Source organism: Panulirus ornatus, chromosome 14 (genome assembly GCF_036320965.1).
Source record: "Panulirus ornatus isolate Po-2019 chromosome 14, ASM3632096v1, whole genome shotgun sequence".
Classification (NCBI taxonomy): domain Eukaryota; kingdom Metazoa; phylum Arthropoda; class Malacostraca; order Decapoda; family Palinuridae; genus Panulirus; species Panulirus ornatus.
Window position 1 is genome coordinate 32,888,112 of NC_092237.1, and position 27,833 is coordinate 32,915,944.

Here is a 27,833-nt window from a genome sequence, read left to right on the forward strand (position 1 = left end):
ACAGGTGCGCAAAAGAGAGACTCTTGGATGTTAATGTGTTGATAGGTGCAACTGGAGGAATGTCTGATCATTATCTTGTGGAGGCGAAGGTGAAGATTTGTAGGGATTTTCAGAAAAAAAGAGAGAATGTTGGGGTGAAGAGAGTGGTGAGAGTAAGTGAGCTTGGGAAGGAGACTTGTGTGCGGAAGTACCAGGAGAGACTGAGTACAGAATGGAAAAAGGTGAGAACAAAGGAGGTGAGGGGAGTGGGGAAGGAATGGGATGTATTTAGGGAAGCAGTGATGGCTTGTGCAAAAGATGCTTGTGGCATGAGAAGCATGGGAGGTGGGTTGATTAGAAAGGGTAGTGAGTGGTGGGATGAAGAAGTAAGATTATTAGTAAAGAGAAGAGAGAGGCATTTGGACGATTTTTGCAGGTGAAAAAGAGGGCAAACGAGAGTTGGAGTGAGAGAGTATCATTAAATTTTAGGGAGAAACAGGTAAATAAAGTGCGCAAGACAAGGGAGCAAATGGGAACTTCAGTGAAGGGGGCAAATGGGGAGGTGATAACAAGTAGTGGTGATGTGAGAAGGAGACGGAGTGAGTATTTTGAAGGTTTGTTGAATATGTTTGATAATAGAGTGGCAGATATAGGGTGTTTTGGTCGAGGTGGTATGCAAAGTGAAAGGGTTAGGGAAAATGATTTGGTAAATAGAGAAAAGGTAGTAAAAGCTTTGCGAAAGATGAAAGCCAGCAAGGCAGCAGGTTTGGATGGTATTGCAGTGGAATTTATTAAAAAAGGGGGTGACTGTATTGTTGACTGGTTGGTAAGATTGTTTAATGTATGTATGATTCATGGTGAGGTGCCTGAGGATTGGCGGAATCCTTGCATAGTGCCATTGTACAAAGGCAAAGGTGATAGGAGTGAGTGCTCATATTACAGAGGTATAAGTTTGCTAAGTATTCCTGATAAATCATATGGGAGGGTATTGATTGAGAGGGTAAAGGCATGTACAGAGCATCAGATTGGGGAAGAGCAGTGTGGTTTCAGAAGTGGTAGAGGATGTGTGGATCGATCAGGTGTTTGCTTTCAAGAATGTGAGAAATAGTTAGAAAAGCAAATGGATTTGTATGTAGCATTTATGGATCTGGAGAAGGCATATGATAGAGTTGATAGAGATGCTATGTGGAAGGTATTAAGAATATATGCTGAGGGAGGCAAGTTGTTACAAGCAGTGAAAAGTTTTTATCGAGGATGTAAGGCATGTGTACGTGTAGGAAGAGAGGAAAGTGATTGGTTCTCAGTGAATGTAGGTTTGCGGCAGGGGTGTGTGATGTCTCCATGGTTGTTTAATTTGTTTATGGATGGGCTTGTTAGGGAGGTGAATGAAAGAGTTTTCAAAAGAGGGGCAAGTATGCAGTCTGTTGTGGATGAGAGAGCTTGGGAAGTGAGTCAATTGTTGTTCGCTGATGATACAGCGCTGGTGGCTGATTCATGTGAGAAACTGCAGAAGCTGGTGACTGAGTTTGGTAAAGTGTGTGAAAGAAGAAAGTTAAGAGTAAATGTGAATAAGAGCAAGGTTATTAGGTACAGTAGGTTTGAGGGACAAGTCAATTGTGAGGTAAGTTTGAATGGAGAAAAACTGGAGGATGTAAAGTGTTTTAGATATCTGGGTGTGGATCTGGCAGCGGATGAATCCATGTAAGTGGAAGTGAATCATAGGGTGGGGGAGGGGGCGAAAATTCTGGGAGCCTTGAAGAATGTTTGGAGGTTGAGAGCATTATCTCAGAAAGCAAAAATGGGTATGTTTGAAGGAATAGTGGTTCCAACAATGTTGTATGGTTGCGAGGCGAGGGCTATGGATAGATTGTGCGCAGAAGGGTGGATGTGCTAGAAATGAGATGTTTGAGGACCATATGTGGTGTGATGTGGTTTCATCGAGTAAGTCATGAAAGGGTAAGAGAGATGTGTGGAAATAAAAAGAGTGTGGTTGAGAGAGCAGAAGAGACTGTTTTGAAATGGTCTGCTCACAAGGAGAAAATGAGTGAGGAAAGACTGACCAAGAGGATATATGTGTCAGAGGTGGAGGGAACGAACAGAAGTGGGAATCCAAAGATGGAGTGAAAAAGATTTTGAGTGATTGGGGCCTGAAAATGCAGGAGGGTGAAAGGCGTGCAAGGAATAGAGTGAACTGGAACGATGTGATATACCGGGGTCGACGAGCTGTCAATGGATTGAACCAGGGCATGTGAAGCGTCTGGGGTAAACTATGGAAAGTTCTGTGGGGCCTGGATGTGGAAAGGGAGCTGCGGTTTCGGTACATTATCACATGACAGCTAGAGACTGAGTGTGAACTTGTGTGGCCTTCCATGGTTCCATCCGCTGCCAGATCCACTCCCAGATATCTAAAACACTTTACTTCCTCCAGTTTTTCTCCATTCAAACTTACCTCCCAACTGACTTGACCCTCAACCCTATTGCACCTAATAACCTTGCTCTTATTCACAATTACTCTCAACTTTCTTCTTTCACACACTTTACCAAACTCAGTCACCAGCTTCTGCAGTTTCTCACATGAATCAGCCACCAGCGCTGTATCATCAGCGAACATCAACTGACTCACTTCCCAAGCTCTCTCATTCACAACAGACTGCATAGTTGCCCCTCTTTCCAAAACTCTTGCATTCACCTCCCTAACAGCCCCACTCCATAAACAAATTAAACAACGATGGAGGCATCACACACCCCTGCCGCTAACCTACATTTACTGAGAACCAATCACTTTCCTCTCTTCTTACACATACACATGCCTTACATGCTCGATAAAAACTTTTCACTGCTTCTAACAACTTGCCTCCCACACCATATATTCTAAATACCTTCCACAGAGCATCTCTATCAACTCTAGCATATGCCTTCTCCAGATCCATAAATGCCACATAAAAATCCATTTGCTTTTCTAAGTATTTCTCACATACATTCTTCAAAGCAAACACCTGATCCGCACATCCTCTACCACTTCTGAAACCACACTGCTCTCCCCCAATCTCATGCTCTGTACACGTCTTCACCCTCTCAATCAATACCCTCTCATATAATTTACCAGAAATACTCAACAGACTTATACCTCTGTAATTTGAGCACTCACTCTTATCCCCTTTAACTTTGTACAATGGAACTATGCAATCGTTCCCCTAATCCTCAAGCACCTCACCATGAATCATACATACATTAAATAACCTTACCAACCAGTCAACAATACAGTCACTCCCTTTTCTAATAAATTCCACTGCAATACCATCCAAACCCGCTGCCTTGCCGGCTTTCATCTTCCGCAAAGCTTTTACTACCTCTTCTCTGTTTACAAAATCATTTTTCCTAACCCTCTCACTTTCCACACCACCTCGACCAAAACACCCTATATCTGCCACTCTATCATCTTACACATTCAGCAAACCTTCAAAATACTCATTCCATCTCCTTCAGACATCATCACTACTTGTTATCACCTCCCCATTAGCTCCCTCCACTGAAGTTCCCATTTGTTCCCTTGTCTTACGCACTTTATTTACCTCCTTCCAAAACATCTTTTTCTTCTCCCTAAAATTCAATGATACTCTCTCACCCCAACTCTTATTTGGCCTCTTTTTCACCTCTTGCACCTTTCTCTTGACCTCCTGCCTCTTTCTTTTATACATCTCCCACTCATTTGCATTATTCCCCTGCAAAAGTCGTCCAAATGCCTCTCTCTTCTCTTTCACTTACAATCTTACTTCTTCATCCCACCACTCACTACCCTTTCTAATCTGCCCACCTCCCACGCTTCTCATGCCACAAGCATCTTTTGCGCAAGCCATCACTGCTTCCCTAAATTCATCCCATTCCTCCCCCATTCCCCTTACCTCCTTTATTCTCACCTTTTTCCATTCTGTACTCAGTCTCTCCTGGTACTTCCTCACACAATTCTCCTTCCCCAGCTCACTTACTCCCACCATTCTCTTCACCCCAACATTCTCTCTTCTTTTCTGAAAACCTCTACAAATCTTCACCTTCGCATCGACAAGATAATGATCAGATATAACTCCAGTTGCACCTCTCAGCACATTAACATCCAAGTCTCTCTTTTGCACGCCTATCAATTAACACATAATCCATTAACACTCTCTGGCCATCTCTCCTACTTACATATGTATACTTATGTATATCTCGCTTTTTAAACCACGTATTCCCAATCACCAGTCCTTTTTCAGCACACAAATCTACAAGCTCTTCACCATTTCCATTTACAACACTGAACACCACATGTATACCAATTATTCCCTCAACTGCCACATTACTCACCTTTGCATTCAAATCACCCATCACTATAACCCAGTCTTGTGCATCAAAACCACTAACACACTCACTCAGCTGCTCCCAAAACACTTGCCTCTCATGATCTTTCTTCTCATGCCCAGGTGCATATGCACCAATAATCACCCATCTCTCTCCATCAACTTTCAGTTTTTCCATATCAATCAAGAGTTTACTTTCTTACACTTTATCACATACTCCCACCACTCCTGTTTCAAGAGAAGTGCTACTCCTTCCCTTGCTCTTGTCCTCTCACTAACCCCTCACTTTACTCCTAAAGACATTCCGAAACCACTCCTCCCCTTTACCCTTGAGCGTCGTTTCACTCAGAGCCAAAATATCCAGGTTCCTTTCCTCAAACATACTACCTATCTCTCCTTTTTTCTTATCTTGGTTACATTCACACACATATAGACAACCCAATCTAAGCCTTTGAGGAGGATTAGCACTCCACGCGTGACTCCTTCTTCTGTTTCCCCTTTTAGAAAGTCAAAATACAAGGAAGGGAGGGTTTCTAGCCCCCAGCTCCCGTCCCCATTAGTCACCTTCTACGACACGTAAGGAATGCGTGGGAAGTATTCTTTCTCCCCTATCCCTAGGGATAGATTGATATGGGTAAAACTGAAAGTTGATCGAGAGAGATGGGTGATTATTGGTGCATATGCACCTGGGCATGAGAAGAAAGATCATGAGAGGCAAGTATTTTGGGAGCAGCTGAATGAGTGTGTCAGTGGTTTTGATGCACGAGACCGGGTTATAGTGATGGGTGATTTGAATGCAAAGGTGAGTAATGTGGCAGTTGAGGGAATAATTGGTATACATGGGGTGTTCAGTGTTGTAAATGAAAATGGTGAAGAGCTTGTAGATTTATGTGCTGAAAAAGGACTGGTGACTGGGAATACCTGGTTTAAAAAGAGAGATATACATAAGTATACGTATGTAAGTAGGAGAGATGGCCAGAAAGCATTATTGGATTCCATTTTAATTGATAGGCGCACAAAAGAGAGACTTTTGGATGTTAATATGCTGAGAGGTGCAACTGGAGGGATGTCTGATCATTATCTTCTGGAGGCAAAGGTGAAGATTTGTAGAGGTTTTCAGAAAAGAAGAGAGAATGTTGGGTGAAGAGAGAGGTGAGAGTAAGTGGAGCTTGGGAAGGACACTTGTGTGAGGAAGTACCAGGAGAGACTGAGTACAGAATGGAAAAAGTTGAGAACAAAGGAGGTAAGGGGAGTGGGGGAGGAATGGGATGCATTTAGGGAAGCAGTGATGGCTTGCGCAAAAGATGCTTGTGGCATGAAAAGAGTGGGAGGTGGGCAGATTAGAAAGGGTAGCGAGTGGTGGGATGAAGAAGTAAGATTATTAGAGAAAGAGAAGAGAGAGGCATTTGGACAATTTTTGAAGGGAAATGATGCAAATGAGTGGGAGATGTATAAAAGAAAGAGGCAGGAGGTCAAGAGAAAGGTGCAAAAGGTGAAAAAGAGGGCAAATAAGAGTTGGGGTGAGAGAGTATCATTAAATTTTAGGGAGAAGAAAAAGATGTTTTGGAAGGAGGTAAATAAAGTGCATAAGACAAGGAAACAAATGGGAACTTCAGTGAAGGGGGCTAATGGGGAGGTGATAACAAGTAGTGGTGATGTGAGTAGGAGGTGGAGTGAGTATTTTGAAGTTTTGTTGAATGTGTTTGATGATAGAGAGGCAGATATAGGATGTTTTGGTCGAGGTGGTGTGCAAAGTGAGAGGGTTAGGGAAAATGATTTGGTAAACAGAGAAGAGGAAGTAAAAGCTTTGCAGAAGATGAAAGCCGGCAAGGCAGCAGGTTTGGATGGTACTGCAGTGGAATTTATTGTTGACTGGTTGGTAAGGTTATTTAATGTATGTATGATTCATGGTGAGGTGCCTGAGGATTGGTGGAATGCTTGCATAGTGCCACTGTACAAAGGCAAAGGGGATAAGAGTGAGTGCTCAAATTACAGAGGTATAAGTTTGTTGAGTATTCCTGGTAAATTATATGGGAGGGTATTGAGTGAGAGGGTGAAGGTATGTACAGAGCATCAGATTGGGGAAGAGCAGTGTGGTTTCAGAAGTGGTTGAGGATGTGTGGATCAGGTGTTTGCTTTGAGGAATGCATGTGAGAAATACTTAGAAAAGCAAATGGATTTGTATGTAGCATTTATGGATCTGGAGAAAGCATATGATAGAGTTGATAGAGATGCTCTGTGGAAGGTATTAAGAATATATGGTGTGGGAGGCAGGTTGTTAGAAGCAGTGAAAAGTTTTTATCGAGGATGTAAGGCATGTATACATGTAGGAAGAGAGGAAAGTGACTGTTCTCAGTGAATGTAGGTTTGCGGCAGGGGTGTGTGATGTCTCCATGGTTGTTTAATTTGTTTATGGATGGGGTTGTTAGGGAGGTGAATGCAAGAGTTTTGGAAAGGGGGGCAAGTATGCAGTTTGTTGTGGATGAGAGAGCTTGGGAATTGAGTCAGTTGTTGTTCACTGATGATGCAGTGCTGGTGGCTGATTCATGTGAGAAACTGCAGAAGCTGGTGACTGAGTTTGGTAAAGTGTGTGAAAGAAGAAAGTTGACAGTAAATGTGAATAAGAGCAAAGTTATTAGGTACAGTAGGGTTGAGGGTCAAGACAATTGGGAGGTAAGTTTGAATGGATAAAAACTGGAGGATGTGAAGTGTTTTAGATATCTTGGAGTGGATTTGGCAGCGGATGGAACCATGGAAGCAGAAGTGAATCATGGGGGGGGGGAATTCTGGGAGCCTTGAAGAATGTGTGGAAGTCGAGAACATTATCTCGGAAAGCAAAAATAGGTATGTTTGAAGGAATAGTGGTTCCAACAATGTTGTATGGTTGTGAGGCGTGAGCTATGGATAGAGTTGTGCACAGGAGGGTGGATGTGCTGGAAATGAGATGCTTGAGGACAATATGTGGTGCGATGTGGTTTGATTGAGTAAGTAATAACAGGGTAAGAGAGATGTGTGGTAATAAAAAGAGTGTGGCTGAGAGAGCAGAAGAGGGTGTTTTGAAATGGTTTGGTCACATGGAAAGAATGAGTGAGGAAAGATTGACCAAGAGGATATATGTGTCAGAGGTGGAGGGGACGAGGAGGAGTGGAAGACCAAATTGGAGGTGGAAAGATGGAGTGAAAAAGATTTTGAGTGAGAGGGGCCTGAACAAGCAGGAGGGTGAAAGGCATGCAAGGAATAGAGTGAATCGGAACGATGTGATATACCGGGGTCGACGTGCTGTCAATGGATTGAACCAGGTCAAGTGAAGCGTCTGAGGTAAACCATGGAAAGTTCTGTGGGGCCTGGATGTGGAAAGGGAGCTGTGGTTTCAGTGCATTATTACATGACAACTAGAGACAGAGTGTGAACGAATGGGGCCTTTGTTGTCTTTTCCTAGCGCTACCTCACACACATGAGGGGGAGGGAGTTATTTCATGTGTGGCGAGGTGGCAATGGGAATGAATAAAGGCAGACAGTATGAATTATGTACATGTGTATATATGTATATATCTGTGTGTGTGAATGAGTGTATTAGTGGTTTTGATGCACGAGACCGGGTTATAGTGATGGGTGATTTGAATGCAAAGGTGAGTAATGTGGCAGTTGAGGGAATAATTGGTATACATGGGGTGTTCAGTGTTGTAAATGGAAATGGTGAAGAGCTTGTAGATTTATGTGCTGAAAAAGGACTGATGATTGGGAATACCTGGTTTAAAAAGCGAGATATACATAAGTATACTTATGTAAGTAGGAGAGATGGCCAGAGAGCGTTATTGGATTACGTGTTAATTGACAGGCGTGCGAAAGAGAGACTTTTGGATGTTAATGTGCTGAGAGGTGCAACTGGAGGGATGTCTGATCATTATCTTGTGGAGGCTAAGGTGAAGATTTGTATGGGTTTTTCAGAAAAGAAGAGTGAATGTTGGGGTGAAGAGGGTGGTGAGAGTAAGTGAGCTTGAGAAGGAGACCTGTGTGAGGAAGTACCAGGAGAGACTGAGTACAGAATGGAAAAAGATGAGAACAATGGAAGTAAGGGGAGTGGAGGAGGAATGAGATGTATTTAGGGAATCATGATGGATTGCGCAAAAGATGCTTGTGGCATGAGAAGAGTGGGAGGTGGGTTGATTAGAAAGGGTAGTGAGTGGTGGGATGAAGAAGTAAGAGTATTAGTAAAAAGAGAAGAGAGAGCATTTGGACGATTTTTGCAGGGAAAAAATGCAATTGAGTGGGAGATGTATAAAAGAAAGAGACAGGAGGTCAAGAGAAAGGTGCAAGAGGTGAAAAAAAGGGCAAATGAGAGTTGGGGTGAGAGAGTATCATTAAATTTTAGGGAGAATAAAAAGATGTTCTGGAAGGAGGTAAATAAAGTGCGTAAGACAAGGGAGCAAATGGGAACTTCAGTGAAGGGCGCAAAAGGGGAGGTGATAACAAGTAGTGGTGATGTGAGAAGGAGATGGAGTGAGTATTTCGAAGGTTTGTTGAATGTGTTTGATGATAGAGTGGCAGATATAGGGTGTTTTGGTCGAGGTGGTGTGCAGAGTGAGAGGGTTAGGGAAAATGATTTGGTAAACAGAGAAGAGGTAGTGAGGGCTTTGCGGAAGATGAAAGCCGGCAAGGCAGCAGGTTTGGATGGTATTGCACTGGAATTTATTAAAAAAGGGGGTGACTGTATTGTTGACTGGTTGGTAAGGTTATTTAATGTATGTATGACTCATGGTGAGGTGCCTGAGGATTGGCGAATGCGTGCATAGTGCCATTGTACAAAGGCAAAGGGAATAAGAGTGAGTGCTCAAATTACAGAGGTATAAGTTTGTTGAGTATTCCTGGTAAATTATATGGGAGGGTATTGATTGAGAGGGTGAAGGCATGTACAGAGCATCAGATTGGGGAAGAGCAGTGTGGTTTCAGAAGTGGTAGAGGATGTGTGGATCAGGTGTTTGCTTTGAAGAATGTATGTGAGAAATACTTAGAAAAGCAAATGGATTTGTATGTAGCATTTATGGATCTGGAGAAGGCATATGATAGAGTTGATAGAGATGCTCTGTGGAAGGTATTAAGAATATATGGTGTGGGAGGAAAGTTGTTAGAAGCAGTGAAAAGTTTTTATCGAGGATGTAAGGCATGTGTACGTGTAGGAAGAGAGGAAAGTGATTGGTTCTCAGTGAATTAGGTTTGCGGCAGGGGTGTGTGATGTCTCCATGGTTGTTTAATTTGTTTATGGATGGGGTTGTTAGGGAGGTAAATGCAAGAGTTTTGGAGAGAGGGGCAAGTATGAAGTCTGTTGGGGATGAGAGAGCTTGGGAAGTGAGTCAGATGTTGTTCGCTGATGATACAGCGCTGGTGGCTGATTCATGTGAGAAACTGCAGAAGCTGGTGACTGAGTTTGGTAAAGTGTGTGGAAGAAGAAAGTTAAGAGTAAATGTGAATAAGAGCAAGGTCATTAGGTACAGTAGGGTTGAGGGACAAGTCAATTGGGAGGTGAGTTTGAATGGAGAAAAACTGGAGGAAGTGAGGTGTTTTAGATATCGGGAGTGGATCTGGCAGCGGATGGAACCATGGAAGCGGAAGTGGATCATAGGGTGGGGAGGGGGCGAAAATTCTGGGGCCTTGAAGAATGTGTGGAAGTCGAGAACATTATCTCGGAAAGCAAAAATGGGTATGTTTGAAGGAATAGTGGTTCCAACAATGTTGTATGGTTGCGAGGCGTGGGCTATGGATAGAGTTGTGCGCAGGAGGATGGATGTGCTGGAAATGAATGTTTGAGGACAATGTGTGGTGTGAGGTGGTTTTGATCGAGTGAGTAACTAAGGGTAAGAGAAATGTGTGGAAATAAAAAGAGCGTGGTTGAGAGAGCAGAAGAGGGTGTTTTTGAAGTGGTTTTGGGCACATGGAGAGAATGATGAGGAAAGATTGACCAAGAGGATATATGTGTCGGAGGTGGAGGGAACCAGGAGATGAGGGAGACCAAATTGGAGGTGGAAAAGAATGGAGTGAAAAAAAATTTTGGGTGGATCGGGGCCTGAACATGCAGGAGGGTAAAAGGGGAGGGCAAGGAAATAAAAGTGAATTGGAGCGATGTGGTATACCGGGGTTGACGTGCTGTCAGTGGATTGAATCAAGGCATGTGAAGCGTCTGGGGAAAAACCATGGAAAGCTGTGTAGGTTTGTATATTTGCGTGTGTGGACGTATTTATATAAAATGTGTATGGGGGGGGTTGGGCCATTTCTTTCGTCTGTTTCCTTGCGCTAACCTCGCAAACGCGGAGACAGCAAACAAAGTATAATAAATAAATAAATATAAATATATATATATATATATATAAATATATATATAATATATATATATATAAATATATATATATATATTTTTTTTTTTTTTTTTTTTTTTTTTATACTTTGTCGCTGTCTCCCGCGTTTGCGAGGTAGCGCAAGGAAACAGACGAAAGAAATGGCCCAACCCCCCCCCCATACACATGTACAATACACACGTCCACACACGCAAATATACATACCTACACAGCTTTCCATGGTTTACCCCAGACGCTTCACATGCTTTGCTTCAATCCACTGACAGCACGTCAACCCCTGTATACCACATGACTCCAATTCACTCTATTTTCTTGCCCTCCTTTCACCCTCCTGCATGTTCAGGCCCCGATCACACAAAATCTTTTTCACTCCATCTTTCCACCTCCAATTTGGTCTCCCTCTTCTCCTCGTTCCCTCCACCTCCGACACATATATCCTCTTGTCAATCTCTCCTCACTCATTCTCTCCATGTGCCCAAACCATTTCAAAACACCCTCTTCTGCTCTCTCAACCACGCTCTTTTTATTTCCACACATCACTTTACCCTTACGTTACTTACTCGATCAAACCACCTCACACCACACATTGTCCTCAAACATCTCATTTCCAGCACATCCATCCTCCTGCGCACATCTCTATCCATAGCCCACGCCTCGCAACCATACAGCATTGTTGGAACCACTATTCCCTCAAACATACCCATTTTTGCTTTCCGAGATAATGTTCTCGACTTCCACACATTTTTCAAGGCTCCCAAAATTTTCGCCCCCTCCCCCACCCTATGATCCACTTCCGCTTCATGGTTCCATCCGCTGACAGATCCACTCCCAGATATCTAAAACACTTCACTTCCTCCAGTTTTTCTCCATTCAAACTCACCTCCCAATTGACTTGACCCTCACCCTACTGTACCTAATAAACCTTGATCTTATTCACATTTACTCTCAACTTTCTTCTTCCACACACTTTACCAAACTCAGTCACCAGCTTCTGCAGTTTCTCACATGAACAGCCACCAGCGGTATATCATCAGCGAACAACAATTGACTCACTTCCCAAGCTCTCTCATCCCCAACAGACTTCATACTTGCCCCTCTTTCCAGGACTCTTGCATTTACCTCCTTTACAACCCCATCCATAAACAAATTAAACAAACCATGGAGACAATCACACACCCCTGCCGCAAACCTACATTCACTGAGAAACCAATCACTTTCCTCTCTTCCTACACGTACACATGCCTTACATCCTCGATAAAAACTTTTCACTGCTTCTAACAACTTGCCCCCCCACACCATATATTCTTAATACCTTTCCCAAAAGCATCCCCTATCAACTCTATCATATGCCTTCTCCAGATCCATAAATGCTACATACAAATCCATTTGCTTTTCTAAGTATTTCTCACATACATTCTTCAAAGCAAACACCTGATCCACAACATCCTCTACCCCTTCTGAAACCGCACTGCTCTTCCCCAATAATATATATAATATAATATATATTGTATATATGTATAAAATATATATTATATAAATATGTATATATGTATACGTTGAGATGTATAGGTAAAGTATATATGCGTGTGTTGACGTAATGCTAAAACATGTGTTTTGTGGCTGGCTTGGGCCATTCTTTTGTCTGTTTTCCTTGCGCTAACTCGCTAACGCGGAGAACAGCAAACAAAGCAAAACAAAAGAAATAAATAATATATTATATATATATAAAAATATATATATATATCCCTGGGGATAAAGGGGGAAAAAAATACATTTCCCACGCATTCCTCACGTGTTGTAAAGGGCACCTAAAGGGACCGGGAGCAGGGGGCTAGAAACCCTTCCCTCCAAGTATTTTAACTTTCTAAAAGGGGAAACAGAAGAAGGAGTCACGTGGGGAGTGCTCATCCCCTCAAAGGCTCAGATTGGGGGTGTCTAAATGTTTGTGGATTAACCAAGATAGAAAAAAGGAGAGAAAAGGGGAATATGTTTGAGGAAAGGAAAACCCACATGTTTTGGCTCTGAGTGAAACGAAGCTCAAGGGTAAAGGGGAAGAGTGGTTTGAGAACATCAGGGGTTAGTGAGAGGATGAGAGCAAGGGAAGGAGTAGCAATACTTCTCAAACAGGAGTGGTGGGAGCATGTGATAGAGTGTAAGAAAGTAAACTCTAAACTGATATGGGCAAAACTGAAAGTGGATAGAGAGAGATGGGTGATTATTGGTGCATATGCACCTTTGGGGATGAGAAGAAAGATCATGAAGGCAAGTATTTTTGGGAGCAGCTGAGTGCGTGTCTTAGTAGTTTTGATGCACGAGACTGGGTTATAGTGATGTGTGATTTGAATGCAAAGGTGAGTAATGTGGCAGTTGAGGGCATAATTGGTGTACATGGGGTGTTCAGTGTTGTAAATGGAAAAGTTGAAGAGCTTGTGATTTATGTGCTGAAAAAGGAATAATGATTGGGAATACCTGGTCTAAAAAGAGAGATATACATAAGTACATGTATATAAGTAGGAGAGATGGCCATACAGCATTATTGAATTACATGTCAATTGATAGGTGCCCGAAAGAAAGACTTTTGGATGTTAATGTGCTGAGAGGTGCAACTGGAAGGATGTCTGATTATTATCTTGTGGAGGCGAAAGTGAAGATTTGAAGAGGTTTTCAGAAAAGAAGAGAGAATGTTGGGGTGAAGAGAGTGGTGAGGGTAAGTGAGCTTGGGAAGGAGACTGAGTACAGAATGGAAAAAGGTGATGTGTGGTAAGAGAGATGTGTGGTAATAAAAAGAGTGTGGTGGAGAGAGCAGAAGAGGGTGTTTTGAAATGGTTTGGTCACATGGAGAGAATGAGTGAGGAAAGATTGACCAAGAGGATATATGTGTCAGAGGTGGAGGGAACGAGGAGAAGTGGGAGAACAAATTGGAGGTGGAAGTGGGGGAAAATGGTATCTATTTAGGAAGCAGCTTTGGCTTGCGCAAAAGATGCTTGTGGCATGAGAAGCATGGGAGGTGAGCAGATTAGAAACGGTAGGAGTGGTGGGACGAAGAAGTAAGATTATTAGTGAAAGAGAATAAAGAGGCATTTGGACGATTTTTGCAGGGAAATAATGCAAATGACTGGGAGATGTATAAAAGAAAGAGGCACGTGGTCAAAAGAAAGGTGCAAGAGATGAAAAAAAGGACAAATGAGAGTTGAGATGATAGAGTACCATTAAATTTTATTGAGAATAAAAAGATGTTTTGGAAGGAGGTAAATAAAGTGTGTAAGACAAGGGAAGAAATGGGCACATCAGTGAAGGGGGCAAATGGGGAGGTGATAACAAGTAGTGGTGATATGAGAAGGAGATGAAGTGAGTATTCTGAAGGGTTGTTGAATGTGTTTGATGACAGAGTGGCAGATATAGGTTGTTTTGGTTGAGGTGGTGTGCAAAGTGAGAGGGTTAGGGAGAATGATTCGATAAACAGAGAAGATGTAGTAAAAGCTTTGCGGAAGATGAAAGCTAGCAAGGCAGCAGATTTGGATGGTATTGCAGTGGAATTTATTAAAAAAAAGGGTGACAGTATTGTTGACTGGTTGGTAAGGTTATTTAATGTATTTATGACTCAAGGTGAGGTGCCTGAGGATTGGTGGAATGCTTGCATAGTGCCAGTGTACAAAGGCAAAGGGGATAAAAGCGAGTGCTCAAATTACAGAGGTATAAGTTTGTTGAGTATTCCTGGGAAAGTATATGGGAGGGTATCAATTGAGAGGGTGAAGGCATGTACAGAGCATCAGATTGGGGAAAAGCAGTGTGGTTTCAGAAGTGGTAGAGGATGTGTGGATCAGGTGTTTGCTTTGGAGAATGTATGTGAGAAATACTTAGAAAAGCAAATGGATTTGTATGTAGCATTTATGGATTTGGAGAAGGCACATGATAGATTTGATAGAGATGCTCCGTGGAAGTTATTGAGAATATATGTGTGGAGGCAAGTTGTTTAGAAGCAGTGAAAAGTTTTTATCGAGGATGTAAGGCATGTGTACGTGTAGGAAGAGAGGAAAGCGATTGGTTCTCAATGAATGTTGGTTTGCGGCAGGGGTGTGTGATGTCTCCATGGTCGTTTCATTTGTTTACGAATGGGGTTGTTAGGGAGGTGAATGTAAGAGTTTTGGAGAGAGGGGCAAGTATGCAGTCTGTTGTGGATGAAAGGGCTTGGGAAGTGAGTCAGTTGTTTGCTGATGATACATTCTTATGGCTGATTTGGGTGAGAGACTGCAGAAGTTTGGTAAAGTGTGTAAAGAAAAAAGCTTAGAGCAAATGTGAATAAGAGCAAGGTTATTAGGTACTGTAGAGTTGAGGGACAAGTCAATTGGGAGGTAAGTTTGAATGGAGAAAAACTGGAGGAAGTGAAGTGTATTAGAAATCTGGGAGTGGATTTGGAAGCGGAAGTGAGTAACAGGGAGGGAGGGGGGCGAAAGTTCTGGGGAGCGTTGAAAAATGAGTGGAAGTCAAAAACATTATCTCGGAAAGCAAAAATGGATATGTTTGAAGGAATAGTGGTTCCAACAATGTTATATGGTTGTGAGGTGTGGGCTATATATAGAGTTGTATGGAGGAGGGTGGATGTGTTGGAAACGAGATGTTTCAGGACAATATGCGGTGTGAGGTGGTTTGTTCGAGTAAGTAATGAAAGGGTAACAGAGATGTGTGGTTGAGTGTGGTTGAGAGAGCAGAAGAGGGTGTTTTGAAATGGTTTGGTCACATGGAGAGAATGAGTGAGGAAAGATTGACAAAGAAGATATATGTGTCAGAGGTGGAGGGAACAAGGAGAAGTGGGAGACCAAATTGGAGGTTGAAATATGGCGTAAGAAAGATTTTGAGCAATCGGAGCCTGAACATGCAGGATAGTGAAAGGGGTGCAAGGGATAGAGTGAACCGGAACGATGTAGTATACCAGGGTCGAAGTGCTGTCAATGGATTGAACCAGGGCATATGAAGCCTCTGGGGTAAATCATGGAAAGTTTTGTGGGGCCTGGATGTGGAAAGATAGGTGTGGTTTTGGTGCATTATACACGACAGCTAGAGACTGAGTGTGAAAGAATGTGGCCTTTGTTATCTTTTCCAGGCACTACCTTGCACGCATGAGGGGGAGGGGGTTGTCATTTCATATGTAGCGGATTGGCAACGGGAATGAGTGAAGGCAGCAAGTATGAATTATGTACATGTGTGTGTACTCATATGTCTGTGTATGTATATACATGTATACCGATATTCACTGAGAACAATCACTTTCCTCTCTTCCTACTCGTATATATGCCTTACATCCTCAATAAAAACTTTTCACTGCTTCTAACAACTTGTCTCCCACACCATATATTCTTAATACCTTCCACAGAGCATCTCTATCAACTCTATCATATGCCTTCTCCAGATCCATAAATGCTACATACAAATCCATTTGCTTTTCTAAGTACTTTTCACATACATTCTTCAAAGCAAACACGTGATCCACACATTCTCTATCACTTCTGAAACCACACTGCTCTTCCCCAGTCTAATGCTCTGTACATGTCTTCACCCTCTCAATCAATATCCTCCTACATAATTTCCAAGGAATACTCAACAAACTTATACCTCTGTAATTTGAGCTCTCACCTTTATCCCCTTTGCCTTTGTACAATGGCACTAAGCATGCATTCCGCCAATCATCAGGCACCTCACAACATGAGTCATACGTACACTAAATATCCTTACCAACCAGTCAACAACAAAGTCATCCCCTTTTTTAAAAAATTTCACTTCAATACTATCCAAACCCACTTGCTTGCCAGCTTTCATTTTCCATAAAACTTTTCCTACCTCTTCTGTGCTTGCCAAATCATTCTCCCTAACCATCTCACTTCGCGCACCACCTCGACCAAAACACCCTATATCTGCCACTCTATCATCTAACGCATTCAACAAACCTTCAAAATACTCACTCCATCTCCTTCTCACATCACCACTACTTGTTATCACCTCCCCATGAGCCCTCTTCACTGATGTTCCCATGTATTATCTTGTCTTACGCATTTTATTTACCTCCTTCCAAAACATCTTTTTATTCTTCCTAAAATTTAATGATACCCTATCACCCCAACTCTCATTTGCCCTCTTTTTCACCTCTTGCACCTTTCTCTTGATCTCCTGTCTCTTTCTTGTATACATCTCTCAGTCATTTGCACTATTTCCCAGCAAAAATCATCCAAATACCTTCCTCTTCTGGTTCATCCCACCACTCACTACCCTTTCTAATCTGCCCACCTCCCACACTTCTCATGCCATAAGCATCTTTTGCACAAGCCATCACTGCTTCCCTGAATTCATCCCATTCCTCCCTCACTCCCCTTACATCCTTTCCTCTCACCTTTTTCCATTCTGCACTCAGTCTCTCCTGGTACTTCCTCACACAAGTCTCCTTCCCAAGCTCACTTACTCTAACCACTCTCTTCACCCCAACATTCTCTCTTCTTTTCTGAAAACCTCTACAAATCTTCACCTTTGCCTCCACAAGATAATGATCAGACATCCCTTTAGTTGCACCTCTCATTACTTATGTATATCTCTCTTTTTAAACCAGGTATTCCCAATCACCAGTCTTTCTTCAGCACATAAATCCACAAGGTCTTCACTAATTCCATTACAACACTGAATACCCCATGTATACCAATTATACCCTCAACTTCCACTTTACTCAACTTTGCATTTAAATCACCCATCACTAATACCCGGTCTTGTGCATCAAAGTTACTGACACACTCACTCAGCTGGTCCCAAAATATGGGAGAAAGAATTCTACCTCTGTATTGCATGTATGCCATAGGTGACTAAAAGGGGTGAGAATGAAGAACTGGAACTCCCTGACCCCCTTTATTGTATTTCAGTTTCTAAAAGATGGAACAGAAGGAACAAAGCAGGAAATGTTCATCCTCCTTGAAAGCTCAGGTTGGGATGAATCTGAAAGTGTGTGGATGTAACTAAGATGAAAAGAAAGGAGGCAGGAAGTATGCTTAAAGAAAGGCACCCAGATGTTCTGGCTGTTATACTTTGAGCTTATCTGGCTAATCTTTGTTCATAAATATCACTGCAAGCCTCTGAGATATGTTCTTTCCAAGGACATTGTGTATATGTGTACATCAGTATGCATCACATTCACATTTATGAGAATCCATAAATTTAATGCAATCTCTATGTACTTTATGTTTATTGAGTTCAGTTTGTACAATTCTAATAAATGAAAAGCAAGAGATTTGAACTGTAAATTGTCTTTTAGTTAGTTATACAGCTCCAGGACCTTTCTTACTGTTCTTCCAGCATTCAAGGCTGCACTCCAAGTGGGATAAAGATAAAATGGGCTATTCTTAAGCAGAAAGGTACTTAATGGCAAAGTACTTCATCTATATCCTGACTCTTATGTTGATACAGCTTCATCAAAAAATAACTTTCTGCCTATGGTGTTGCCACAACTGGAGTACCATCAAAGAGATCAATGGAAAACCATTGTTGTTCATCTCTAATCAACACCAAGCAAAACGAATCAATTCATGCTTGCAATAGTCTTGAAAACTGCAAATCTATAGTACAGGGTTTACCTTGGGTAGCTGAGTGGCTTGTGGCATTAGTGCTCCACAGTTAACTGGGGAAAAGCAGAAGCAATTCTTCAGAACCTCTGCCTCCATTGTAGCAAATACAGAATAACCAAGACACCACTGTTCAAAGTCATCATATGAGAACTGTGCCTCCGGAGGTGGTTTACCCCATATCTAATGACAAAGGGAAAGTGAAATCAGCTACTGGTACAGCAATAAGTGATCACTTGCATATATGTACAAATTTAATGATACATGGCCTCTTGTATACATGCATATATCATACATTCTTGTATATGCTGAAGAAGTATATGCATTCAACAAATCAACAGCATCTACTCTAGTAATTAAGAACACTACCTGCAACTACCAGGTGAAATTTAAGTTAAGGAAACTACTTGGCAGTGAATGCTGAAGTTTACTAGCTTTCTTTTTGGCTTTTTGATATGTCTGATTAAATGCAGTAAAACAATGTAGCTTCTAAGATATGGAAAATACAATTTGTGTTTTTCCATTCAAGATTCAATAATTAATTTTGTTCTGCAAAATATATAAAAGTCACCTTTCATGGAAAATGCCTTGCAGAACACAATTAAATCACCAAGAAATTAACTAACCTCCTTCAGACTACAACCTGAGAACAGCAGGTCCTGTAACAGTGCCCTGGAGATTTGTGAAACAGTATTTGCAGAGTCCAATTTCCATCCTCTGTATCCTGATTGGTCATTTATGATGCGCAAGTACGAGGATAAAATTACTTCAGTATACTGAAAGACAATCATAATTATTATCTCCTTTTAGTAACTAAGAAAGGTATATTTGAGGAATTAGATATTGTATTTCAGCACCACCAATCTGGATTTATACATTTTATGCCTTACAATCAAGGAGAGACAATGCAGAAATAAAAATGCTAAAAATCCCATTTGACTCATCAGACTTATCATAAACTGAGGGTTCAGCCAGTACATCATCAAAATCTGACACCTTGGGCTCAGAACATTAGTACCATATTCACTACTACTCTACAAGATCTAGCACTCTGTCTATAAACTTTAAATACATTATCTTAAGAATTAAATTGTCTTCATGAAGTATTGCAATTATCCTTTCTTTTTCCTTCATACTTGATAACCGTTTCCTGTGTTAGTAAACAAAAAGACGACCTAATTTTCTTACATCCATTTTCTAGCTATGTGCAATGCACTGATACAACCCAACAAACTTTCTGTGGTTTCCCCTGGTTGCTTCATATGCCCTGGTTCAGACCAGTGACAGCACATCACCTACTCTATACTACCTCACTCCAATTCATTCCATCCTATGCACACCTTACAACCTCCTGCATCTTCAGGCCCTGAGCACTCAAAACCTCATTCATTCCATCCCTCCATCTCTACCTCAGTCATTCTCTTCATATGTTCAAATAATTTCAGTAAACCCTTCAGGTATGTCAACCACCTACTGATAACCACACTTTTCTCTTATCCTATCATTAATTGCTCAATCAACCCTCCTCACACAACACATTGTCCTCAAACATTTCATTTTCAAAACAATTATCCACTTCCATACATTCTAAACTATAGTACATATACATAAAAATGTCAGATGACTATACCTTCAAACATACCCATCTTCAACTTCCCAAGTAGTGACCTTCATTCCCACACATTCCTCAATGTTCCTGGGGCCTTTGCTCCCTCACCCACCCTACGACTGATCTTAGATCCTGAGGTTCCATTTACTGCCATGTCCACTACCAGGTGTCTAAAATGCTTCTCTTCCTCTAAGGTTTTTCCTTTTAAACTCACACCTCAATTAACCTATCTCACTGCACTACTGTTTATCTATCTATATTTCTGATGCCTGTTCCCAACTGGAACTCCCTTAAAGGAGTGGCATAGCAACAGTCTCCATAACTAGTGAACTTCAGTGCTGCTTCATAGCCTCACCATTCACAAGCTACTGGCAAAGGGCAACTCTAGCACAGTGTTTGTTATGGCTTCTACCTAATGTTCCACCCAATTACTTATACCTAAAGTTTTCTACCTAATGCTCCCGCCTAATGTTCCTTCATACTACAACTATCTACTGCTCCTAACATTCTGTCAAAAGCACACAGTACTCACCACAAGAAAATCTAGAGTTGCAAAGAATGACTTGGGTGAGTTAAGTGTTCTGTATGACAAGGAGGGATTGTATGTTTATAGAAGAATGCCAGTAATTCACGTGTGAGTTAAACGTTGTCAAGTGTTATGTATGACAAGGAGGGATTGTATATTTGTAGACAGAATGCCCATGGTCCACATATGGGTGAGGCAGAAAGAATATACTGCTACTGGGTAAGAAGAGTGTAACCTGACAACCACTGAAGTGTTGGCTCACTATGCAGCTGTCACTAACCCACCCAGGTAAGTGGTGTTGGTAATACACCTCCCAGGTCATTAGCTGCCTACCAACTACTGTGCTGCTAAACCTAATGATCTTGCTTTTATTCTTATTCATTCTTAACTTGTTCCATTCACACACTCTCCCAAACTCCAACATCTTTACAGGTTCTCACTTACATGAACCACTAGTACCATGTCATCCCAAAACTACAACTGACTCACCTACCAGCCCCCACCCCTAAGAGAATGCATACCTGCCCCTCTCCCCAAGACCCTAGACTCCTTCACAACCCCATCCATAGACAAATTAAACAGCCATAGTGACACCACACACCCGCTACAGACCTACCTTCAACGGATCAAATCTTCCTCTCTACCTACTCACACACATGCCTTACTCTCTTCATAAAAACTCCTTACTGCTTCTAGTAGCTTTCCCCTCTCATTACATATTCACAAACCCTCACAAAGTATCTCTATCAAACCTATTATATGCTTTCACCAGATCCATAAATGCCTTATACAAACTCTTCTGTTTCTATAAGCATTTCTCTATCAACCGTATTATATGCTTTCACCAGATCCATAAATGCCTTATACAAACTCTTCTGTTTCTGTAAGTATTTCTCAAGCATGTTCTTGAAAACAAAAACCTGATCCACACATCCCTTACCACCTCTGAAACCTCCCCAGTTTGATGCTCTGTACATACCACCACCCTCTCAGTGACCACTCTTCCATATGCCTTATCAGTTATACTCAACAAACATATATCTCTGTAGTAACTCAATCATCTGTGTCCCTCTTGCCTTTACATATACACTCTGCCAGTCTTCAGGCACATCATCATCGGCCACACATAAAGTGAAAATCCTAACTAACAAATCAACAACAAAGTCACCCCTTTCTTAAAAAATCAACTGCAACACCATCCACTTCAGCCACCTTGCCATATTTCATCATATGTAAGGATATCACCATCTCTTCTCTTTTCATCAAACACTTGGCATGACTCTCAAACTGCTAATACCTCCCTACATCTGCCACACTGTCATGAAACACACTGATCAGTCCTTTAAAATACTCCATTTTCTTCCTAAAATCTGCTGATACTCATTCATCCAATTTTTTTTCTTAAGCCCCTGCACCTTCCTCTTCACCTCCTGTCACTTTCTCTTGCAAATTTTCAAATCACTTGCACTCTTTTCCTGTAAGTAATACCAATACACCTTATGTTCTCTTCCATAAGCAACTTTATTAGTGAGCCCACCTCGTAATACCTTTTCATACACAGCCACCTTCTACGCACAAGTTTCTCCTGCCCATGCCAGCACTGCTTCTTTAATTACCTTCCTTTCCTCAAAAATTCACCCATTTTCATTCACATACATCTTTTGCCATTCTACACTCAATCTCTTCAGGTATTTTTCCACACATGCCACTTTTCAAAGCTCACTAACTTTCACCATCCTCTTCTCACCCATATCATTTCCTCTTTATTGAAAACCTTTATCAGTTATCATCATCAGCTCCATTAGGTAATGGTCAGATCCCACCAGATGCCCCTCTTAGCATATTCATATCCCAAGTCCCTCTTTTCCATCCCTATCAATTAGTATGTAAGCAATAATGCTTGCTCACCATTTTTCTACTTCATGCATACATATGTACATCTTTCTTTTTAAACCAGGTTTTCCCAATCCAGTCCTTATTTCAGAATACATCTCTAACAGCTGTTCACCATTTCCATTTACATCACTAATTGTCCCATTGCCCCGTTATACATTCTAGGCTGTCACCCATTTTTTTCATTCATATCAACAATAATACCTGATCTCTCACATCAAAACTACTGACACACACTCACCCAGCTCTTCCCAGACATCTTGCCTTTTTTCATCTCACCTCTTGTGATTAAGGACTTAAGAACTAATGATCATCCACCATTTACAATATTCTTTCATTTTTACCCACATCAGTTTGGGTCCAAATAGTGGCGATCAGTATTAATGACTGTGAACAATTCATACACTGCCCAGGATTTAGTAGAAAACTTTGAATAATGATTGTGCCAATCATTCCAAGCAACCCACCTATTCTCCTACAGGAAATGTGGTTTCAGAAGTGGTAGAGGATGTGTGGATCAGGTGTTTGCTTTGAAGAATGTATGTGAGAAATACTTAGAAAAGCAAATGGATTTGTATGTAGCATTTATGGATCTGGAGAAGGCATATGATAGAGTTGATAGAGATGCTCTATGGAAGGTATTAAGAATATATGTTGTGGGAGGCAAGTTGTTACAAGCAGTGAAAGTTCTATCAAGGATGTAAGGCATGAGTAAGTGTAGGAAGAGAGGAAAGGGATTGTTCTCAGTGAATGTTGGTTTGCGGCAGAGGTGCATGATGTCTCCATGGTTGTTTGATTTGTTTATGGATGGGGTTGTTAGGGAGGTGAATGCAAGAGTTTTGGAAAGTGGGGAAAGTATGCAGTCTGTTGTGGATGAGAGAGCTTGGGAAGTGAGTCAGTTGTTGTTCGTGATGATACAGCGCTGGTGGCTGATTCGGGTGAGAAACTACAGAAGCTGGTGCTGAGTTTGGTAAAGTGTGTGAGAGAAGAAAGTTGAGAGTAAATGTGAATAAGAGCGTCCAAACCATTTCAACACACCCTCATCTGCTCTCTCAACCACACTGTTTTTGTCAAAATACAACTCTCTTTCCCTTTCATTGCTTAGTTGACCAAACCACTTTACACCACATATTGTCCTAAAACATTTCAATTCCAGCATATTCACCCTCCTCTGCACATCCCTATCTATAGCCCATACCTCGCAACCATATAATATTTTCAAACTACTATTCCTTCAAACATACCTATTTTTGCTCTGAAATAAAGTTCTCTCTTTCCGCACATTCTTCATTGCTCTCAGAAGCTTTGCCCCTCCCCCACACTATGAGTCATTTCCACTTTCATGGTTCCTTTTGCTACCAAATTCACTCCTAGATACCCAAAACACTTCACCTCCTTCAATTTTTCTCTATTCAGACTTACATTCCAACTAACTTGTCTGTCAACCCTGCTGAACCTAATAACCTTGCTTTTATTCACATACATTCTCAACTTTTTCTTTCACGCACTCTTCCAAATTCAGTCACCAACTTCTGCATTTTCACACTCAAATCAGCTACCAATGCAGTCTCATCATTGAACATCAACTGACTCTTTTCCCAGGCCCTCTCATCCCCCAACTGTATATTCACCTCTCTCTCCAAAACCCTTGCATCTACCTCCCTCACCATCCAACCATAAACAAATGAACAACCTTGGTGACATCACACACCCATGCTACAGATCAAGCTTCACTAAGAACCAATCACTCTCCTCTCTTCCTACTTATACACACGCCTTACACCCTTGATTGAAAACTTCTCTGCTTCTAGCTGTTTACCTCCCACACCATATATTCTTAAGACCTTCCACAAAGCATCTCTATCAGTCCTATCGTATGCCTTCTCCTGATCCATAAATGCCACATATAAACCCATCTGTTTTTCTAGTTATTTCTCACATGCATTCTTCAAAGTGAACACCTGATCCACATATCTACCACTTTTGAAACCATACTGCTCGTTACATGCCTTCTCCCTCTACATCAATACCTTTCCATATAATTTTCCAGGTATACTCAATAAACTTATGCCTCTGTAGTTTGAACACTCATTTTTATCCCCTATGCCTTTATACAGTGGCACTCTAAATACATTGCACCAATCCTCAGGGACTTCACCATGATCCATACACACAATGAATATCTTCAATAACCAAGCAACAACACAGTTATCCCTTTCTTAATAAATTCAACAGTAATACCATTAAATCTCGCCGCCTTGCAGGATTTCTTCCACAAGGCTTTCACCACCTCTTCTCTTTTCATCAAACCACTCTCCCTAACTCTCTCACTTAGCATACTACTCCGACCTAAAAACCCTACATCTGCCATTCTATCATGAAACACATTCAACAATCCTTCAAAATACCCACTTCATCTCCTCACTCCACCACTACCTGTTATCACTTCCCCTTTTCCTCCCTTCATCAATATCCCTATTTGTTCTCTTGTCTTTCACACATTATATACCTCCTTCCAAAACATACTTTCATTCTCCTTTAGGTTTAATAATAATCTCTCATCCCAACCCTCACTTGCCCTCTTTTCAACCACTCTTGACCTCCTGTCACATTCTTTTATACATCTCCCATTCATTTGCACTCTTATCTTGTAAGTACCATCCAAATGCCTCTCTTCTCTTTCACTAACAACTTTACTTCTTCATCTAACCACTCACTACCCTTTATGATTTTGCCCACGTCCTACCTCATGCCACGTGCATCTCTTGTACAGGCCATCACTGCTTCCCTAAATACATCCCATGCCTCATTCACTCCTCTCACCTCACTTGCTCTCTCCTTTTACCATTCTACCCTCAATCTTTCCAAATGTTTCTTCACACAAGTCTCCTTTCCAAGCTCACTTATTCTCACCACTCTCTTCTATCCGACATCGTCTCCTCTTTTTTGAAAACCTTTACAAATCTTACCGTCGTCTCTACAAGATAGTGATCAGGCATCCCACCAGCTGCCCCTCTCAGCACACTTACATCCAAAGAGATACACAAACATATTTATTTATTCATTTATTTATTTTGCTTTGTCGCTGTCTCCCGCATTAGCGAGGTAGCGCAAGGAAACAGATGAAAGAATGGCCCAACCCACCCACATACACATGTGTATACATACACATCCACACTCGCAAAATATATATCTATACATCTCAACGTTTACATATATATACACACACAGACATATACATATATACACATGTACATAATTCATACTGTGTGCCTTTATTTATTCCCTTCACCACTCCGCGACACATGAAATAAAAAAACCCTCCCCCTCATGTGTGCGAGGTAGCGCTACGAAAAGACAACAAAGGCCACATTCATTCACACACAGTCTCTAGCTGTCATGTAATAATGCACTGAAACCACAGCTCCCTTTCCACATCCAGGCCCCACAGAACTTTCCAGGGTTTACCCCAGACGCTTCACATGCCCTGGTTCAATCCACTAACAGCACGTCGACCCCGGTATACCACATGACTCCAATTCACTCTATTCTTGCACTCACTTTCACCCTCCTGCATGTTCAGCCCGTCACCAAACAATCTTTTTCACTCCATCTTCCACCTCCAATTGGTCTCCCCTTCTTCTTCCCTCCACTTCCGACACATATCCTCTTGGTCAATCTTCCTCACTCATTCTCTCCATGTGCCAAACCATTTCAAAACACCCTCTTCTGCTCTCTCAACCACCTCTTTTTATTTCCACACATCTCTCTTACCCTTATATTACTTACTCGATCAAACACCTTACACACACATTGTCCTCAAACATCTCATTTCCAGCACATCCATCCCTCCTGCGCACATCTCTATCCATAGCCCACGCCTCGCAACCATACAACATTGTTGGAACCACTATTCCTCAATACATACCCATTTTTGCTTCCGAGATAATGTTCTCGACTTCCACACATTTTCAAGCTCCCAGAATTTCGCCCCCTCCCCCACCCTATGATCCACTTCGCTTCCATGGTTCCATCCGCTGCAAAATCCACTCCCAGATATCTAAAACACTTCACTTCCTCCAGTTTTTCTCCATTCAAACTCACCTCCCAATTGACTTGACCCTCACCCCTACTGTACCTAATAACCTTGCTCTTATCACATTTACTCTCAACTTTCTTCTTCACAACACTTTACCAAACTCAGTCACCAGCTTCTGCAGTTTCTCACATGAATCAGCCACCAGCGCTGATCATCAGCGAACAACAACTGACTCACTTCCCAAGCTCTCTCATCCCCAACAGGCTTCATACTTGCCCCTCTTTCCAAACTCTTGCATTTACCTCCCTTAACAACCCCATCCATAAACAAATTAAACAACCATGGAGACATCAACACCCCTGCCGCAAACCTAACATTCACTGAAACCAATCACTTTCCTCTCTTCCTACACGTACACAGTCTTACATCCGAAAAAACTTTTCACTGCTTCTAACAACTTGCCTCCCACACCATATATTCTAATACCTTCCACAAGCATCTCTATCAACTCTATCATATGCCTTCTCCAGATCCATAAATGCTACATACAAATCCATTTGCTTTTCTAATATTTCTCACATACCTTCTTCAAAGCAAACACCTGATCCACACATCCTCTACCACTTCTGAAACCACACTGCTCTTCCCTAATCTCATGCTCTGTACATGCCTTCACCCTCTCAATCAATACCCTCCCATATAATACCGATACTCACAAACTTAACCTCGTAATTGACACTCATCTATCAAACCTTATACCTCTGTAATTTGAGCACTCACTTTTATCCCCTTTGCCTTTGTACAATGGCACTATGCAAGAATTCCGCCAATCCTCAGACCTCACCATGAGTCATACATTAAATAACCTTACCAGCCAGTCATCAATACAGTCATCCCCTTTTTTCATAAATTCCACTGCAATACCATCCAAACCCACTGCCTTGCCGGCTTTCATTCTCCGCAAAGCTTTTACTACCTCTTCTCTGTTTACCAAATCATTTCCCTAACCCTCTCACTTTGCACACCGCCTCGACCAAAACATCCTATATCTGCCACTCTATCATCAAACACATTCAACAAACCTTCAAAATACTCACTCCATCTCCTTCTCACATCACCACTACTTGTTATCACCTCCCCATTAGCCCCCTTCACTGAAGTCCCCATCTCTTCCCTTGTCTTACGCACTTTATTTACCTCCTTCCAAAACATCTTTTTATCCTCCCTAAAATTCAATGATAAATCTCTCACCCCAACTCTCATTTGCCCTCTTTTTCACCTCTTGCACCTTTCTCTTGACCTCCTGCCCTACTCCCCTCTTTTTTTATAACATATTACGTATTATAACATTAGATAAGTTACATATACGTATGTACATATACGTATATACATCTGTATATATGCATACTTGCTTGCTGTCATCCATTCCTGACACCACCTAGCCCTACAGGAAACAGCACAAATGCACGAAGGAAAAGAAAAAAGATAACATATACATTCTCTTCTCC

At 41.6% G+C, this 27,833-nt stretch overlaps 1 protein-coding gene across 3 annotated transcripts in view; it reads right to left on the minus strand.

The window, feature by feature from the left end:
• Window positions 1-27,833, minus strand: part of LOC139753338 (MTOR-associated protein MEAK7-like) — a 342,712-nt gene that overhangs the window by 245,352 nt on the left and 69,527 nt on the right. For all 3 annotated transcript variants that reach the window (XM_071669692.1, XM_071669691.1, XM_071669693.1), the window contains exons 4-5: window positions 18,885-19,034; window positions 18,271-18,441 (exon numbers count right to left, since the gene is read on the minus strand). In XM_071669692.1, the coding sequence (XP_071525793.1) occupies window positions 18,271-18,441; window positions 18,885-19,034 (321 nt within the window). The remainder of the gene's footprint in view (window positions 1-18,270; window positions 18,442-18,884; window positions 19,035-27,833) is intronic.